This window comes from Aquila chrysaetos, chromosome 8 (assembly GCF_900496995.4).
Source record: "Aquila chrysaetos chrysaetos chromosome 8, bAquChr1.4, whole genome shotgun sequence".
Classification (NCBI taxonomy): domain Eukaryota; kingdom Metazoa; phylum Chordata; class Aves; order Accipitriformes; family Accipitridae; genus Aquila; species Aquila chrysaetos.
Window position 1 is genome coordinate 43,393,994 of NC_044011.1, and position 20,634 is coordinate 43,414,627.

The 20,634-nt window shown below is 42.4% G+C and overlaps 1 protein-coding gene across 18 annotated transcripts in view; it reads right to left on the bottom strand.

Annotated features, from left to right (window-relative positions):
* The window catches only part of LOC115345101 (SCO-spondin-like), a 125,101-nt gene that overhangs the window by 56,311 nt on the left and 48,156 nt on the right, over positions 1–20,634 (bottom strand). For 13 of the 18 annotated variants that reach the window (XR_005933051.1, XR_005933050.1, XM_041125547.1 and 10 more), the window contains exons 2-6: positions 12,206–12,416; positions 3,260–3,377; positions 1,938–2,025; positions 1,341–1,529; positions 722–830 (exon numbers count right to left, since the gene is read on the bottom strand). Coding sequence is in view for 16 of the 18 variants with exons in the window: in XM_041125547.1 (XP_040981481.1) it covers positions 722–830; positions 1,341–1,529; positions 1,938–2,025; positions 3,260–3,377; positions 12,206–12,416 (715 nt within the window). In the remaining 2 variants the exon portion in view is untranslated. Of the gene's footprint in view, positions 1–721; positions 831–1,340; positions 1,530–1,937; positions 2,026–3,259; positions 3,378–4,909; positions 7,908–11,501; positions 12,417–20,634 lie in introns of those variants that run through there. The other 5 variants (XM_041125555.1, XM_041125554.1, XM_041125553.1 and 2 more) reach the window with 4 other exon arrangements.

The following is a 20,634-nucleotide window of genomic DNA, read 5'->3' on the forward strand; positions in this document are numbered from 1 at the left end:
AAAGTTAATTGTTTTGCAACAAAACCCTACTCCCTCCTAGTCTGTTCCCCTGCTCCCTAATTCTGCATCAGCATCTCGGTGAGGAATTTGTGACAGCCCCAAAGACAACACACTGCAAATTCCTAAACGTGGGCTTATTCGGATTTCTTTGAGAGTATCAAGCACAAAGAGAAATTGGGTAAGAAAACCACAGCGTGCCCTTATTTCATTCCTAATGCCTACAGCACCCACTATAAATGGGTATTTGTGATGGCCAGTGAATCGAGGTCCTGAAGTGGAGAAAGCTATAACCGTGTGCGAATCAATTTTACAGATGATCAGTTAAAAATCACAGCGCGAGAGAGCTGCTTTCTGTGTGGGAAGAGGAAGCAAAAGCTTCCCTCATTACTCAGCAACACTTGCACATTCGGACATACTAGTTTATGTGCCAAGGCTGTATCAGCTGGACCTCACCCATAAATCCAGCAAGTGCGATGACTATCAAAACCAACTGTGATTCTCAGTCTTCTCTCATTTTCATTCTCTGCTTTTCATGAACTCTTCTGAATGGCATCTGCTTTATCTCAGGAATTATTTTTTAACCTCCAGTTTTACTGTGACACAAGGAGCCTATCTCTGTTCCAATACTGCCAGCTAAGTTTTACCAGAGAAAAGTGTCATTTCAGCCGCCTTAAGTTCTATGTTTTAATGACTGCAGAAGACGCTTGTGAGATGTACTTACCTGCTGGGCAGGGCTGGCATAGCAGAGTGTCTTCAGTTGAGAACGAACCAGGAGTGCAGGTTACACAATGAGTACGGCTTAGATTTGGCTGCTCACCGGCCAAACAACGCTAAGGGGAAGAAACACAAATTCATACCACCAGAAGGTCTGATGGCCATTGCTGCCCAAAGCTGTGTCCCAGGCAGACCCGAGTCAGGAAAAAGCCCAGTACTGCATTCTATCTCATGCTTCCCCCTTCTCTGCCCTCTCCTGCCTTCCCAGCACTGCTTCAGCTCTATTCTCCAGGGACAATTTCTAGAAGCAAAAATGGTACTTCAAACTCCAAGCTGCTTTGAGTCCTCAGCTGAGGGTTTTAGCGGTGGCAGATAACCTGAGCACTAACATTCTCAGAATTTAGATGAGAAATATTTATTTCTCTTAATACAGGCCACTTGTGGAAGGTCTTAGATCTACTATACCATTGAAGTGTTTTGAATGCTTTTCTTTGATGAAGAAAGGTCTGTATCCTACTATTAAACCAGGGAAGCATGTCTTCTTTTGACAACACATTCATGTTCAGGCCTTGCCTGTCCAGAAGAATGAAAATTTGCCCTTGGAGAGTAACATGCTCGTTCAGTACCTGTCTGCTCCGTCCATCTGGGCAGACATATGTCTCTGGACATTCCTGACACTCCAACTCTCCCTCCAGCGAATACTGACCAGGACCACAGCTCCTCTGCACACCACTACGTGGATCGCATGAATAGCCATCTGGACACGCACGGCACCCAGCTCCACTCTCTAGGCTGAGATAGCCATTGGGACAAACCTGCAGTGAGATCACAAAGAGCATCAGATCCACAGAAACATATTCTTTGCATGAATAATGTAAAACTGCAGTTTTAGACATCCTCAGCTCAAGTGCCAGAAGGAAAGGATGTTGGATCGTTTTCAAAATCTGGCCTATGTACTCTTGAGCGGTCCCAACATACGCTTTTTACTGAAAGTGGCATAAACAATGCATGGAGGGAGTGCTGCTTGCTGTCTACCTGGAGGGACAACCTGCCTTCTCTGAGCCAAATCAGAGCCGAACACAATGCAGGGATTTCCTGAAAAATTCCAAAGCAGACTACAAAATCTGCAAAGCAGCCTGAAATCAGATGATTCAAAATACATGGGAGTAGAGGCAAAAAGTACTACTTCACGTCCTCGATCTCTTCCCTGTCCTTCAGCTTACCTGGCAAGCTGTGATGTCTGCTTGAGCAGTAAGTTCATTGGCTGTTCCCAGCGGGCATTTCCTTGGGGCTGCTTGACCCCCAGGGCAACTGGATCAAAAATAATGAAGTTAAAAAATTAAATTTTTCCACTTCTCTGGGAGTTCCAGCCCCTACCAGCCAGCATGGGTGTTGTGTAGATACAGGAACATCCCCCTCACCAACTGCTCGAACAAATGCTTTTAGCCACAAAAGCACGGATTCAGATCAGATCCCTCCAGAGCCACAAAAGCACGGATTCAGATCAGATCCCTCCAGAACCTCAGAGGGTGCTAACACATATATAGGAGCTCAAGGTGCATCACTTGGATTGCACAAGCAAGGACAGAATTTGCAGTAGAAGATGTGGCAACCTGACCTTAGGGTTCAAGACAGTTTGTACAAAACCCATCTTAATCTGGTTTGAGATTGTGTCTGAAAACTCCACAATGACCATTTCTACTTTCATTTAAAGTGAGCCATGTGTGGCAGAGAAATATGTCTTAATGACTTTTTTCTGAGGAAGACAGAGCATGCCGGCAATGATACACCAGAGTTTAGGACAGCTTTCCAACCAAAAATGGCTCATTGAGGTCTTGCTTGCAACACAGCCAGGCTGGCTGGCAGTCTGTGTGCTGGGTTCAGCACCTCTGGAAAGCAACCACCTACCCCCTGCAACTCACTGTTCTTTGTACCCAGCCTTCTCTGTTCTCAGGTTATCGTTCTGTGCCCAGCTTTCATCACATTTTCTGACTGGCACGTCAGTAAGTAAGTAGCCAGGACACAGAATGAATTTTCTAGGGGAAGATTCCCTGCACTGGAAGCCAAAGACACCTTGTGTTCTTTCCTCCGAGCTGAAAATCAGCCTAATTTTTGCTGCTGCTAAAATACAAATAACATTCCTGCCCCTCCCAAATACACACTACACAAAAGACACGCTACACAAAATCTGTCCTAAGCAATCTTAAAGGGAATGAGGTTTTGTACGTTGCCCACAGAGACGGTCACACATTTCACTGTGACTGTTGTGCTGAAGTAGAATCACTCCTGTTGACTTCGAGGGGAACTGTGAGTGCCAATTGCTGCACAAAGCCCCGGATGGCATTTTAAGACAAAGGTGGTGTTTTTCCTGGTCAGCTGAATATTCATCTATAAGGGACTGGCACTACACTTTGTGCCCCACCTCCTGATCTGCATTACTGGATAGCTCTCAGAATATTCTGAACGTAAAAACGATGTCCCAAATGTTTAACTTTCTTATTGTAGGAGCATAATTGCCGAGGAGAAGGGAAGGAAGGAGCCTTACTAGAAACCCGTCGGACATTCCAAGCAGTTGCCAGCAGTGTAGTAATGTCCCTGCCTGCAGTCTATAAGACAGTGGGTCTGGCAGTCTATGCTGCAATCTGGTGAGAGGGAAGAGGTCCCTAAAAGAAAGCAAAAGAAATAAATTTAAGGTACAATGAACAAAAATTCAAGACTCCAAGTTAAACGACCAGTTATTATTACACCATAATGTAATATCTGCACAATTTTGTCACTAGTGTTAATAGCACTAGTACTATTAACACAATAATTTTTACTATTAAGAACAATGCTTTGCCTTTATAGGGAAGTGGTGTTTATGAATGGGACACAGGATCCCACCAGTGTAGTGACTAAAAAAGAAACAGGAAATATTCTAAGCCTGTCTTGTTAAGAATCAGAAAAATCTCATGTTCCACAGTCAAATAAACTCCTTGTTATCATTATTCCTGTTACACTTACATCAACTAGCTGACTTCTCAAAGCCACACAGAGTGCACCAAAGCTGGAAATAAACCTAACTTCCCGTGTTTTCCATTCATCATCAACACTATCTCCCTGTCCGTTATCACATTAATTCTTAAGTTTTGGTGGTTAAAATTAAAGAAAGATTTCTCTTCCAGAATGAAAATCTGTTCCTTTAAGATTTCCAGGTAAGTATTCTGAGCACAAAATTCTGGGGGAAATCCCAATTTCAGATGCCTTATCAAACTAAACCAACTACCCTCTGTAGGTAGCAGAAAGCCTTTTCCACGTCTTTATCATCGTTTGAAAAGGTCACATTTTGTTTACCAGAAAGTTGAAGACCTAAGTTTTCAAGAGAGTGCAAACAGCACAGTCTGATGGAAAGAGCCAAGGGTTGAAGGAGGTACTGTACTGCTGTGTAATCTCAACCAAGATACTTCTTCTTTCTCTACTTCAGTTATCCAGGCTACACAGTAAAGGCAATTTTACCCATCCCTCTTTAGGAAGTCTCTTCACATCATGTTCTATAAGAGAAAGGCGATAAATACTCGACAAAGGGTAAGGTACCTGAAACTGAACTTAAAAAATAGAACAAACACTGAGTTACGCTTTCCCTTTTTGCTTTTCTCACTTTCATTTTACAAGCCTATAAGATTTAGATTCTAGTACACCACTGTCCTAATAATTTTTTTTTTTTTTTTTTTGAAAAGTGAGCTTCACTATGGTAACTGCAAGGATTTCACATGCAGTTCCTCACGAAGGGCTTCTCTGTTTGCCTGTGCCAGAGCAACAAAAAATGAGCATGCGGGGAGCAGAGTTCCAGGCTTTTTTTTCCCATCTGTTCCATACTCAAATAAGCACCCCAATATTATTATTATTGTTACCTGAAAACACTGATGCACTCTTTTTTTTTTTCCTGTCGTTAGAAAATTAAAACCTCCTGGTGAATGCAACCCCCCCTTCTCTACCTGTCTTCTCCCCTGAATGAATTCCTAAAAAAGACTGTGCTTTTGAAAGAATGGCAGCCACACTCATCAGTTTATGACCAGAACGAGCTAAACAACCGCCAGCTCTAACATCTTATAGCTTTTAGAAGGTAACACTATCAGCACTAATTACAAAAAAAACAAACCAAAACCAAACCAAACCAAAAAATAAGTCTGTCTCTATGAGAAAGTTACCCACTCACCTCTCAGGCAAATCCTAAGGCTACAGAGCAAAATCAGCCAACTCCAAGCACTAGCCATAGGGGCTAGTAAACAGTTCTTAAAAAAAAAAAAAAAAAAAAAAAAAAAAAAAAAAAAAAAGCAAGCTCAGAATTTATGTTTAAAATGTTTCTTGAGCATCTGGTGTTGCCTTTGTTGAAGCCCAGTGTAACCAAATCCCTTCCAGGTAATCACTTTCCAATACAGCCTGAAGTGAAATGAACACCGAACTGCAGAAAGAAAAGATGGCCAAAGAGTTAATCCCATGGAAACTCCCCTGCAGCATTACCGATGCCAAGAAGTGAGAAAACTCATTTAAACATGAGATAATGTATACCTTTCAAGCATCTGCTAGGCAGGGAGTTTGAAAGTATACTTATCATCTTGCAGATCTGTCTGGCTGCTCAACAAGACGACCCCATGAAAAGGACCCCGCGCGGTCACAAATTTCTTCTTTTTCTTTAACATCTAGGTGAAATATTCCCTGGTTGCCAGCTATTTGTTCTACAATTTTAGGTTCTTCCTGGAATTTAAAAACCCAGATGAACTCTTCTTAAAACAGGATTCTCCCTTGTATCATCCACTATCCACTAGCTAAGGTGTGGATCATAGATCCACTCCATAGAAATCATAATTCTACTGCAATAGTAAACAATCAGATTGTATCGTGAAACCATTTAATGAATGTGCAAGTTCAGAACAGAATTTTTCTTTTTCAACATACTCTCATGCTTTTAGAAATAACATGAAAAACACAAGGTTCAGTACCTGCTCCAATACAGACTACAAAGACAAGATCTTTTTTCTCTGTAAGTTACAATACCCTCTCTTTGTTCCACTTTCCCTATAACTTCCTGGAAGCCAGAGACCGATGAGGGCTTTGGAAATAGTTTGATTACCGGCACTAGGAGGGGGGCGGGGGGGAAGCTCTTCTGTGTTCCAAGTTTCACACTGACATAGTTCCACTCCAGGAGCCAGTCCAAGGTTGGTTGTTGGCTCGCAGAGACTTATTGGGGAGCACCGCTGTCTGAAAACCAAATAGATCTTTCTTCCTCCATGCCACTGGAGTGTCTATACACTGCACACCTACTGATGTGCCTTCTCACTTCTGCAAGCCTTTCAGAAGGGAGTTGAGGACAACTGCAGAGGTCAGTGAAAGCAAAGCTCCTGTTGGGAAGGGTAGTCCTGCCACACACACAAGGAATTTCACTCTATGGCTGCCTAACTTCACTTTCTGAAGAACGATCTTCACAGTTTGGACCAGAACATAAAGTGCATGTTATTTTGGAATTGTTCAAGTCCCCTAATGGAAGATTATGTCAGAGCACCTCTAGCCAGCAGGGAGCAGAAGCTCTAACCATCATGGCTGAATGTCTACAAAGAGACCTCACGCCTGTTGTCTTAACTAGCAAAGCACCATCTGTTGCACTTTATAAAGTCTTTAATTAAACTCCTCCAGTAGAACTCAGATGTGTCTGTTTCTTCCTATTCTACAAACAATTCCTAGAAATCTCTGCAATTATCTTATATTACAGACAAGAATTGCCAATTAAAACCTAATCAACACAGTGTAAAGGCAGGCACCAGGCCAAGCGCTTTTAATTTTCTTCCCACTTTCGACCTGCTTGTCCCTTGTACTTCAGAAAGTTCAGAAAAGATGGAAGACGCAATAGAATGCAGAAAAGTTAAGAAAAACAGTTAGATTCACTTTGTCTCATTTCCAGTTACCTAATTAACTATGGAATTATCAGATTTATGCAGAGATAACTCACAGGTCAAATTCACCCCTGTGGGACATAATAGAGTAAGGCAAAGAAGGATCTGCTATTTAACTGCAGTCTCATTTGAGGGATGAAATACTGACCTTGTGCTCAAAGATGGTCCTTCCTTTGATCAGCTGATCTGGAGCTGAGTAGGTCAGCGATTTGCTGTATGTGATGCACCCCACTAGAATAAGCATGCAGCCATTGAGGCTTCCCAATTCTGAACTCTAAAACTCTCAAAAGAGGTTCTAACATCCACTAGATCTGCACCAATTTTGAACATGACCACTTCCACTGTCTCTGCCACAGTGACTCCCGGTGATAGCAAAAAAAGAAGAATCTGGCCTGATGTACTTCTCTAAGTACACTGCTACAGAAATGAACTGCTGCAAGAACAGCAGAATAACCTGGGACTCACTCCAGGACACCGCGATTTACTTTCATGCAGCAATAGCATCATTCATCTGAAACGTCACAAAACCCTGTACAGTTTACACTGATGGTAAGCCATAGCTACCTATTCCTAGCTATAAAGAAAACAGAGCCTCACTATTATTTCATCCTCTTCTGTCAAGAAACAAATAGACACAGATTGAATTATAAATCTAGGCTGTTGGACGCAATGCACAGAAACGAGAAGACGACTCCAACAAGGAAAATAAATAGGCACGTCCTTTTCTGGGTTGCAGGCGTTGGAGGCCTACCAAGTATCAGCATATTCATTCCTCTGGGATACAAAATAGCTTAGCTTCCAGAACTGACACACTCATCTTCCCTCCACCAATGACTTTACTATTGCTTCAGCAGACCTGACTGTGTTTGAAAAGGCTCCTATTTTTCTTGAACTGTTTGGTCAGTCCTAAAGAAACCAGTCAGCCCTGTAATATTAGTAGTCCTTCACAAAACAGGAAGGCGCTGTTTTTCTTGATTTGAACACCAAAAAACCGTTCTGCTCGGCTCACTGCCAATAGTAATAAACTCCCCGGTGTCTAAGAAGCAGCAGCACTACCTACCTTAGGGCAAGAAGACTGCCCTCTTGTGGTGAATGCACCAGAAGGGATGGGAACAACCTGGAACCTTGCAGAAAGCTACCATCAGTCACCCTGAAATTAGTTACCATTTCCACATAGGCAATTTTCCTCAGCCATCAAACCTGATAAAATGACCATTTTCTAAATGAAAAACATGCAAATACCCAAAACTGCACGTCTCGTTTCACCTACAGAGAAACTTTCTAGGGGAAAGGGGGAAAGGAAGCACAGAAAACTCAAAACTGGGGGAGAGGTGGGAGTCAGAAATCACATTGGGAATAGTTTTGTTACTTATTTGTATAGATATAACTTTTAATAGTACCAACAGCTTATAGAGATTTCTATTCATTGCAAAAGGAAAAGATCCGTGACTTTGAATCAAGAAACTTCTGCTTCTACAGAAACAGCAAGTACGTTTCAACTTAAAGCCACCACTTGGTCTTAAAAAAGGGCAGGAATGACAGTGAGGGCTAAGGGTGGTGCCTCCTCCCATCCGCTTCCCCCTTTCTTTTCTTCCTTTTTTCATTACTATTACAAAGATAGTGCTACTCAGAAGTCTGCAGAGTAATACATTACAATTCCACTTTTAGAGCTGCAAAGTCAGGGCTACATCTTTCATGCATGCATATATATACACACATGCATGCATATATATATATACACATGCGTATGCACCTCATAAAAAACAACTTTGCAAGTCCCTTCTAATGATACCTGTGAACCACATGCATGGTTCACCATGGGCTTACGGGCTGCTGTAGTGCTCCCCTATACGTGCGTCCCAATGACCTTTAACACCTCAGAGAGAAAGACGTGGCTGAATATGACAACACAACACTTGCCAGTACAAAACCTACAAATACACTGAGAGATGCTGCAGTAATACAGAGACTATTTTCCTGTTGTAGAGTCCTAGAGCAAGTTGAGCACTGACAACAAAAAATATGAGGTTTAATATGGGACAACCAAGTTCAGCAACACGTTAAAAATATGCAAGCACCCTCACAGCTAGGGTGCCAACACATTCACAACATTGAGCCATCCTTCCCAGGTAACTGAAAGTTTTTCCCCTTCTGCGAGAAACAGCAGCAGTAAAATAGCAGTATAAAATTACACCATAGCTTTATTTTACATGCTAAACTTTATCCCTACCAAGCTTACCAAGTTAAATGCTGAATTTATAAAGGCAATAAAACTACAGAGAGAAAGAAATTAAGTGGTATGACACAGAAAACCAGAAAGATCTTCAGCCAAGTTTAGATAAAGATGCAGTACAGTCTTTCCCAGTCATCTCCAGCAAACACAGCATAGATGGCCAATGGATTAGGGGAGTGTAAAGCAGCAGTAGGGATAGGTGGGGAGGCAGGAAACAAGGGAGTAATCCTGGGTCCAGAGAAATCAACAGCAAAACACTCCCAGATTTCTACAAGGCTAAGATTTCACGCAACACTGCCAACACCCAATATCAAACCTGATTATGTTAAATTCAACTTTGAAAAAGACTGGTGGGACTAACAACAAATAACAAAAAGTCGCTGCATCAAAAAAACCCTTACAGCACTCAAGTACAAACAGAGTGTCAGAGGCAGCAAAGATAGACAAAGGCACTCATCCAAAGAGGCTCAGCTGGGAAAAGTTGTGTTAACCACAGATGCTCATAGCTTAAGTGAAAAACATTGATAAAAACATAGTCATTCATTTCTCCCAAACAGGTAAGAGATGCTTGGTCTGCTCTGTACCCATGCCTGTTGAGTAGATAATTGTCTCCTGCCCCACCTCAAATCAAACTTAAAACACTTTGCTAACTCTTGTATGCCAGGTCAGAGCATTTATCCCACTACCTTGTCTTTGACAAGGGTAGCAGAAAATGCTTGTATTATGAGATGAGTCAAAGCAACTGGGCAGGAACAGACCAACCCTTGCCTCAGCATACTCTCCCACAGCTTCTGATTTTTTCTGGTGAACACACACTTAAGAAACACAGCCCAGGGCTATCCCTGGATATTGTCACAGGGCAGACAATGCTCCCAAAATTTCGTAAAGCCTGCTTCATCACAGGATATATTTCTGGTGGTGCCATCTCAGATAGCTGCAGCCCAAAAACATTCAGGCAGCATTTGTTAAAGTGATTACATAATTATACTGCAATTAGTGAAAATTATACTCTGGTGAGACACTGCTGAAGACCTCTTATTTCTTTGTATTGTCCTTAGTGAGAAGGGTACAGGACAGGCTAAGTCCCTTTTCATCTCCGCTGCCCATAACCCTTCACTTCCAGTTGTGCCCAGCAGCAACAGTAACTCTCAGTGTATTCCAGATCCCAAGCCTCATTAACATCACACAGAGATTTGTTGTCAAAAAGGACATCTGAAATCACACCAAACAGCTAACACTGCCTTCTGAAGTCTCCACTGGTACAACATTGCTGGAAAGCATAAGGGGAGGTAGCTTAACAAACGTGTTTTGTGCATTGCTGAAAAGTAAATAAATAAACAAAAATGTAGCTGTTGATGTTGACTTAGCACTACTGCCTCTTGCTTCAACAGAATGATTGGATTGTAAACTCTTCAGAAAATGAACCCAGAGAAATGGGGCCAGTATTTAGCTACCAAACCAAGCTAATGCTGAAATTAGCTAGCAAAAGCAGGACAAATGTGCAGAGGGTTTGCTAAAGAGACCAAGGGAAGCACTTCTGAGCATAGCAAATAATAAACAGGGCTGGCTACAGCTCAGTTGTATGCCAGGACGATCCCAGTCTGGAATGAGACCAGCAGTGTGGCAAACATTGTGGAAAAGCAACACAGGGATTCCACAGCTTCACCGTAAAGCACCTGAACTACTCTCAACAGACTTTGCTGTCAAGTATAGTTGTGTGGTTTCACCCTGAGCAAGCTTCAAGGGCCCTATTTCTTTTCCATCTCTTGTCCCAGCTAGGGCAGGCAAGGCTAGGCACTCCCTGCTAATGAGCACCATAGTTTTGACGGACAGAGGTACCCAGAGGCTGACACAGGATCACAGAGAGGAAAGCAAAATAAGCACCGCTGATGAACATGTTAGAAGCTGGGACAGGTTAGGATCGGAAAAGGGCTGAACTGACTAAACCAGCATTAAGAACGAGGTATGAATCCCAGGCACAGGGATTAATTGTATCTCTAATGTTATCAGGCTGGGAGAATACACTTGGTGCTACTGCAGTGTTGCCTGCTTGTTCATCCCAGGAGACCTTTCTCATTTTGTGTTTATAGTACAACAATGGATCTTCATTTATTGCTGTTAGTAGTAAAACAAGAAGCCCCAACAGCTGTAGCCCTTCCCAGTAAACACTCACTAATTTTCAATAAAACAACATTTCCCAACCCTGCAAATAATTAGAGCCCCTTAAAACCTGTTGCAGAACTGTGGCATGAAACGGGGGAAGCCTTTCGGCTTGGCTTTTATTTTTAAACAATGGTAGCCTCAAAAACTGTATGGAGATCTCATATGGGTAACTGGAACAGAAGAATAAGCAAATCAACTCCAAAACTGTCCCTTGAAAATGAACAAAACTAGACCTACAAACACCTTCATTTTACTTCCATCACAGGAGACAGTCAAATGCTGCAGTCCAGGTGTAAATTCAACGCATAGATAGGATACAATGGGCAAATAAACATGGGCAAAATAATAGCTAGGCTGTAAGCAAACATAGATCTGTTGTATCACAGTACCTCAGGTACCTGTAAAAACATAAGACTTCTAGACACTGGTGAAAGAGTATTTCAGTTGTGGGGAAGGAATGTTACCTCAGTAGAGACTCTTCTATAATAGTGGAGCTTAGTTAGTGTGTGCTGCATTTCACATGCATCTGGAAACACCATCCTTGACAGTAGGTATGTATTATGTATGTACATTCCCCTTCTCTATACAACAGGACTAGAAACCTGGTACAGAACAGAATATAGGGAAAAGGTGGTCACTTAAGTACCCAAGAAATGAGTAGATATGAAACAGAAACACTACTGTCAGCAGAGTGTGACAGCTGGGGGTGTTGTTTCTCCTCCCTTCTCTCTATATGGATGAAAGTAGGAAAGGGTTCATAAGAGGACAGTCTGAAGGCCCGTAAATACTATTAGGAAAATGTAGCTTTCACATAATAGCACAAGAACAAAGAACTGGAGTATAGATAACCCAAACATTCCACTTCTGTATATGCATGAAGTAGCATACAGTACAGAAAAGATCACAAGTTCAAAGGCTCCTAACAGCACCAGACCTTCTTTTGAGACACCCTATCATGCATTTTATTGGAAAACAGATTTGCTACTACAGCAGAAAAGCAGCACTTGCTGCTGACTCAAACTTGCAGTTTTATTTGAAAGTGCCCCCTACCACTCCCATTACTGTTTTACCTATATTCTTAATACAATCATGCTTCATCCTGCAGTGGGTACAAAAACAAAGGCAACAGCATAATCACCACAGATTTAGATATTGAAGAGTGGGGCACCTGTCCACCTGAAAAAGCAAGTCTCTTCTAGGACAGGAACCTTTAAAGCATAATACATCCTCTTGAAACCAGGATCAATTCTGTCACCCAGAAGCAGTAGAAGTAACTGTCTTTTTAAACCCTGCCAAGACCTTGCAAAAGGTCCTAGGCTAGGGAAACTGGACCATGTCAGAAGTCTCCAAGGCCAAACTAGCAGCTCAAGTGCCAAAGCCTAGAAAGAAAAAAAAAACAAACAAACTGAAGTTAGTGCCAGCAACAGAATATAGAGTGACTGAAAAGAAATCTGGACAAGAAAAAAAAAGCCTTTCAAAACATCAGGCTAATGATTTATCAAAAGCTGCAAGTGTTACATTAAGGAACCTCACACAACCCATCATCAGAGGCACTCATAATGATTTCTCAGTCTCTTCATCCTAAAGTACTGAAAAATCAGATGCTTCTAATAGAATCCTCAGATTAAAGCAATGAATAGCTTTGACAGGACAGGATAGATGAAACAAACATGTCCACCCAGAAGAAACTTCAGGCCAGTCATACCCCATCAGAAATTTAACTGAAAGTCAAAATATTAAATATGCACACAGTGTCTCTAGCTGGCTGAATTCAGAGATACAGAACATGCTCACAGCCCTTTACACAGCACAGAATTTGTCAAAGATGGTCACAGTACTACCATCATTCACCTCCCAGGTATGCCTGAGAAGGTTTCCTTACCATACATAAATTGCAACAATTCCAAGGGCCGTGTAATTTATATACTCTTCCACAGAATCAAAAGCAGAGTCTGGGCTCCTAGGACACAGGCAGATTAACAGCTTAGGACACGGTTAGTTCAACATGGAGCTCCATGCAACTCAGCTGTTCCACATCAGCTGTTCAGCTGCCTCATAACAGGTTCTTACAGCAGAGCCATATGAAAGCACTTACCAAGGAACAGGGAAGACCTTAGGCAACTGATGCTACCCCATTAGTTTCTTTCTGCATTCATGCCCTATTGTTCCACTTGCCTGAGACTGGGACAAAAGGACACTTATTAAATCTAAAACCCTGCCAGGAAATGCTGCCGTTAGCCTCCTTAAGCTAATATGCACCACCACAGGATGCTGATTTCAGGGTCTTTTCAGTCTGTGGCTTGGACTCATTAGGAACTCTGGACAAAGATGCTTGGCTGCTTATTTATCCTTGGAAGTTTTGTACAGCCTGCATAGTACAAGTACAGTTTGAGTCAAAGAGGTGCCTTGCATCAACTAGAACTGTTCTTTAAGAGCAGAAGAAAAAAGAACAATGTTAGATATACACTACTGATTTATCCTCCATAACAATATGCCCCAAAATCATTATTTCTCATTTCCAAGCTTAAACACCTGGTATGAAAAAAAGTACTTCAAGACCATAAGGTTGGTCCAGTTGTGCAGACACCATTCTCTCAAGTGCTTGAATTCAGACCTCTTCTCCATTGCAATAGCTTCCATTAGCTTTTGCCACTGACTTTCTGAATCTCAACCCTATTTCCAGGGGGAATATAGCACAGTCTCCAGGGCTACGTCCAGTCTGGTTATAGGGAACTGAAGAGATGAAGCTTCCTCACTTGCCTTAGAGACAGCTCTAAAGTTACTGTTAAGATAACCTATTCCTTTGAACAAAGGCTGTGCTGCATATAATAACATTTCTTCTGTGCTGTTGAGTTACCAGCATTCAGGAAGCATCACTAAAAAGTGCATTTAAGTTTTTCCTCAAAGATCCATTTTGCAGGCTTGAAAAGGAAGAAGTTTAAACAAGGAATGCATCTCTAGCTGGTGGCACTTTTAATGGAGAAACTGGGTCCAGAAAAATTCTGCAAAGTGAGACATAAAAAAACCCTCCATTTCTAAACTCTAGTACTTCTCATCAAACAATTCTTACTTTTTTAACAGAAGCAAAGATCAAGATCATATGGCAGAGAACACTGTTTCTAGTACATTCTCAGAGCTGTTACATCTGTTTACAAACTCTCTCATGTTACCCAGTGTATTCTCCACATGAAAGTCCTTGTGAGTCAGGGCAGCGACTGTATTTTACACCTGGGAAACTAAGGCACACTTGATGTAAACATCAAAGGAAAAACTTTTTTTGGGGGTGCTATCGTGTGCTAACCAAGGTACACACCTAAACCTTTAGGCATTGTATTGGGTTTGCATGGCAAGGTTTTGGTAGCAGGGAGGGCTACAAGGGTAGCATCTGTGAGAAGCTGCTGAAAGCTTCCCCTGCGTCCGGCAGAACCAGCGCCAGCCAGCCCCAAGACAGACCCACCACTGGCCAAGGCCGAGCCCATCAGCGACAGTGGTAGCACCTCTGGGATAACATATTTAAGAAGGGGGGAAAGTTGCTGCACAACAGCAACTGCAGCCACAGAGAGGAGTGAGAACACCTAAGAGAAACAACCCTGCAGACCCCCAGGTCAGTGCAGAAGGAGGGGGAGGAGGTGCTCCAGGCACCGGAGCAGAGATTCCCCTGCAGCCCGTGGGGAAGACCATGGTGAGGCTGGCTGTCCCCCTGCAGCCCAGGGAGGTCCACGGGGGAGCAGATCTCCACCTGCAGCCCGGGGAGGATGCCATGCCGGGGCTAGTGGATGCCCGAAGAAGGCTGTGACCCTGTGGGAAGCCCACACTGGAGCAGGCTCCTGGCAGGACCTGTGGCCCCATAGAGAGAGGAGCCCACGCTGCAGGTTTTCTGGCAGGACTTGTGACCCTGCAGAGGACCCACACTGGAGCAGTCTGTTCCTGAAGGACTGCACACCGTGGAAGGGACCCCATGCTAGAGCAGTTCATGAAGAACTGTAGCCTGTGGGAAGGACTCACACTGGAGAAGTTTGTGGAGGACTGTCTCCTGTGGGAGGGACCCCACATTGGAGCAGGGAAAGAGTGAGGAGTCCTGCCCCTGAAGAGGATGGAGCAGCAGAGACAACATGTGATGAACTGACTGCAACCCCCATTCCCCATGACTGCAACCCCCATTCCCCATCTCCCTGTGCTGCTGGGGACAGGGGGGGAGAAGAAGAGAATTTAGGGGTGAAGCTGTGCCTGGGAAGAAGGGAGGGGAAGGTGTTTTAAGATTTGGTTTTATTTCTCATTACCCTACTCTGGTTTGATTGACAATAAATTACATTAATTTTCCCCAAGCTGAGTCTGTTTTATCCATGATGGTAATTAGTTGAGTGATCTCTCCCTGTCCTTATCTCAACCCATGTTACATTTTCTCTCCCCTGTCTAGCTGAGGGGGGGGGGGGGAGGGCAGGAGTGATAGAGCAGCTGCATGGTACTTAGTTGCTGGCTGGGATTAAACCACAACAGACATTTACAACATACTGTTGTAGTTTGACAAGTTTTCTACCAAACAGATTTAAGGGATTTGCCTTAAATTGCAGACAAAAGCCACCTTGAGTTGAGTGGCTTCCACTCCATTAGATGACCAGTTACCCCCCAAAATGGCAGTGCTGTAGGATGCAATACTAAAAGCTTCTACAAATCTTCCTTTTAGTGCCTTGCTTAAGATCACAAAGAACACACAGCACAGCAGGAACTGATCTCAGAGTCCCAGAACTCCTTAACTTGAGGGCCTCCTGTTCAACATGAACAAAACATTTCTGCAAGTAACCAGTTCCATCTGCTATCTGTTTCACCATAGTACCTGATTAAAAGCATGAGATTCAAATGCATATTACCCTATTAACCCCTTAAAACAAACAAACAAAAAAACCCCACCCCAAAACTATTTCCATCCTGCAAGCATCAGAATAGCCCTGAAGTGGACACTGTCAGCGAACATATAATCCACAGGAGTGCTGCATTTTAAAGAGTCTTTCCTCTGTGTGCTCCTTTAAATGCCGGACTGCATACTATAAAGAAGAAACATTCAGTCACAGGCTAAAACACCCTGCACAGCCCTTCAGAGAACAAGTAGATAAAGTTAACTTTGTTTTAAATATTTGTGTATACATTTGGACCTTGTGTTACATCCATATCTGCAAGGTACTAATATATCTTCCCATTCACTCCTTCCTGGTACTCTTCCATTACCCCTTTCCCATACTCAAGTTGCATATGTCCCCAGGAAACTACTGCAGGAAGCTAAGTACTTCATAAATTTATAACCAGTAGCCAACTGTCCCACAGATCTTTACTTAGTTCACACCACTCCAAACTATGTCTTTCTTGCAGGACAGATCGGTAGTCAACTCCTTGAGGTAACTGTCTTGATTTCTTTTTTCCTCCCCTTTTCTTTCTAAAACCAAGGCTTGGGTTGTGAACCAGACTTTTTTTTTTTTTTTATAATCCCTGTTTAGCCTAGCATGAAATTGTTTTCCAGGTAGCGATTAATTCTGCTACAACTTTTCCCCCTTGTTGGCTAATTTGCTATGTTTGAGAAGACTATGCTAAACCATAGCTTCCCTGTTATCAGCGGTGTCGTAACAGCTGTGTCAAACAAACCCTTTAGCATCTCCAGTCACAGCATCTCTCACTAGTTCCTGTGTATTTTTTGAGGTAGCAGGCTAGCTTCTCTGAAACAAAATGGACAGACTAGCATATAACATGATGGAATGATTGTCAGCTCACTGACTATTAGAAAGTAAACCTTCTAGAAAGAAAAGCTTTTGTTGCAAAAGCTTTTTGATTTTGTTCTTTATAATTTCATGTTTATTGTAAAATGCAAACTAGAGTACCTGCTGCTTCTCTCTAGTCTGCATTCTTTCCCTTTCGAGATGCATTCTCCTTAGAAAAACAAAACCAACACACCTTTTCAGAACCATTCATCTTCCTTACAAACTAAACTAAATGTTTTGGGGTGTTGGTTTTTTTTTTTTTTTTTTGAACTGGAGTGGAAGAGCTGTGTTTAGTTTTGTACCTTTCAGTGTTGTGACAGTTAACTCCCAGGTTAGATAACTTGCCTTATTGTCATCCGATTCAAATTCCTACATTTCCCTCACACTCTTTTGTTTTCTTCTCTTTTTGTCTCAACTTGTCATTTATCTTCATTTAGCCCTTTCCTGTTACAGCATTGCCATTCCTGTCTTACCACTTTCCTGGGAGACCTTTTTGGCTGTTGCTCCTTCCAGCCACCATCAGTTTGTTCTGTTTTTCATACTTAGCTGGCACAACTGGAAAAATCCAAGGAGTTTTGTCTGACTAGGGGAGGAGGGCACCTACCTCATACCCCTTTATGAAGCATAAACTTCACAAGAATCACATTTCCCTTCTAGGAAATCATGCAGCTGACTTCCAATTTGTTGATCATTACTTCTGCTGAACAAAGGTAGCAATTAGTTCCTTTCCTACACTTCAAGATCACTTTGAACTGTTCTTTAGCCATGGCAGCAGACCTGGACATTTTCTTTAACACTTGGAAACTCTATTCTGGGCCAGTAATCCACTTTCATTTACTCTTCTAGCCGCTCTTCATCATGAGCAAGAGTGGCAGAATCTGGGCCCTTAATTATTAAAAAGCCCTCTTCATTAGGATACTTTTAGTCAAAATAACCCCAAAACTTAGAGACGTGACTTCTCCCTCACCTCATATCCGTTGACCCTAACCTATTTGGAAGTCTTAGCCCTGAAAGACTTGCAAGTACTACAATTCCGCAGACATCACAGTAACCAATCTCTTACGGGGAAAAAATGTCAGTCTCTCTAATATCTGGACTCACTACGAGTCATGCAGCTCACCTCAAAAGACCGTTTGACCAATTTCCAAGAGTAATACCAATTACACACTAGATCCTCTTACTGGAACTTCAAGTAAGAAAAAGATTACTTAGTGAAATTTTCACTGAGTGAAAAACATTTGGTAGGGAGAAAAAGGACTGAAACCAACATCCTTGCTTTCTCTAGATATTTACCCATTTTGTTTACATTTGAAAAATGAGTGTCAATTCCACTTAAAAAAATCAAAGCATTTTGTATTCAGGGTTTTTTTTGTGCTCAGTTTTCCTTTAAAAGTCAAAGTTATTCACACAGCATTTTCTGTGAAAAGTTGGTTTTCTTTTTCATTGTTCTCCCTTCCCCATCCCCCTTTCAGCAGAAAAAAATCATTTCAAAGCCAGCTTTAAATAGAATTTGTATTCAGAACATTTATTGCTTTAATTATTGTTTGCATATGAAATTGCCAAGAGCATCCCTCTTAGGGGACATCTGCAGCTTGCCAGCTGAGCAGCTGGCTGAGAGATAAGGCTCATGGGTTCTTTCCTCAGCTTACTCCACAGGAGTTCCCACCCAACATTCAAGCGAGCAAAACCTGAAATCCAGGTCTGGGACTGATCTTGATGCCACCTCGGATACAGTTGACATGCCTATCCTGCACAATGGAGAGTTCAGATATTCCCTACCAACTTGGAGTAAGTTAACAGGGAAGCATATCATTGTACAGGTACAAGCCAAGTCTCAGGAAGAGACCAGTGATGTTCCTGCGGCATAGCATTCTCTGATCTAGCCGGGCTGCACAACATGATCAGAGCTGGCTTGCTTAGCAGCAGTTGAAGACCTTTACAGTACACTGTTCTGCACAGTGGCAGCAAGGCCAGTAAATATCTGCCACCTCAGCTTCAGGTTCCCTTGTCATTTAACAGGATAGCAACACATACACACAATTAAATGAAGTACATCAGGTGATACTGGTAATTATAAGCTATGTCTCTCACTCCTATCTCAAAGTCTTAGAATTGATTAAGTCTTCACAAATCATTTAGCATCGATTTTGAAAAGCAATGTGAAGCCAGACCACAGCCAAAATGCTTTGTAATACCACCAACTGCTATGGCTTTTGTTGGGAAAACCAGTTTGGCTTTGAACCTAGTTTCCCCTTTGTGATTCATTTAGATGCACAGCAGACTACAGCTGGCATTTCACAGCACTATCAAAACTCCAAACTGGCACTACCTTCCAACACTGTACAAGCCAGGAAAAGCACAGAGTGTCTGCCCTTTTTATTCTCAAGTCTCCACACCTGAAGTGTCACACTTGGCCATCTATACCAGCACCGACATTACAGTGACAAGGCAGGAAAAAAGTGACACGCATGTGTTCACCTTAGGGGAGGGCTTCACAAGCTCAGGGGAGCAGCGTTGAGACACATTGCCTCTAAGCGTACGGTCACTAGTATGAAAGTAACCCACAGCAACAGTGACTAAAAGCTTTACTGATAGCTGTTCAGTGGATGAAGTTAGGTACAACTTCTACAGTAAGTGTAAACTGCCTCCCCCACACAAACACAGCAGAAATGACAAGGACTACTTCAGTGAAATTTAATGCTCATTACAGGTCACAGTTGGCTACTTGAAACATATCTTGTCTGATACATGCAATGACTAGACAGTGAAAGGCCAGTAAGTAGATCTGTCATCCCAGCACCTTTCACACAGAGAAAAACTTGGTTATGCCCCAAATCAAGTAAAAAAAAAAAAACAACCAAAAACTCATTGTCAAGGAGCATACAGCCATTCACAACTTCATTATGCAAACCCTGCAAAGACCAAACATACCACCCACTCTAGTATTGTATCTTTGTTAGCATGCTTAGAAACACAAAGCAATGCACTCTGCTAACTTCTATTAATACCTGCTTGTGGAGACAAAACCCCATCTCTGTGGCTGTGGGAGTATGGGGAGAGGGAATAGACTTCCTCCAGCCCCCAAGTGATGACCCATAAAGTTGGAAGTATCATTCTAACAAGCAAAGTGAATACAAATAAAACCAAACAGGATGGCACAGATGGGGGAGACTGAATATATTGTTTCACGGTGGGAAAAGCAAATACCAAACCTTGTTCACCCTAAAAGAGAAGTACACATAAAATACCTTCTGTTCCTCATATCACAACTATCTAAGTCCAGAGGTAAGCTGCCTCATAGTGCTCCATACTTTTTCATAGCTGTACATAGGCAGAGTTTGTAGAGGATCTAATAGAGGATGGTGACAGGTACTGCTGTATCAAGTCCAAGAAAACTGAAGTCCTTAATTGTACATTCCCCATCAGCAGCAAACCATGTTACTCTCCCACAAAATTTAAATAAGCTTTTGAAAACAATGGTGTCACACACAAACAAATGCCCTCTGTCAGGACACATTTCATTTGCCAAGCTTTGTTCTAGTGTTCTTCTTCGAAGCACTCATTACAATACACCATGCCTTAAATGAAGTGCCACCCCCATCCTGAACTGGAAGTAGCACAGAGTAGAGCCTTTCTTCAGTGAAAAACCCTGCTTACTCAAAGGTTAGGGACTGAGAGTCCCGAGACAGAGCTTCAAGCACCATCTGTTTATAGATAATACAATTGAGCTCCTCGGAAAAGGATGCACTCTAGTATTTCTAAGATTGTCAAATAGCTTGAAGCGTTACTGTAGAGCCTTACAGAACTTAGTGGAAAATGCCAGTCTTGCCATGAAACTTTCCAATTTAAT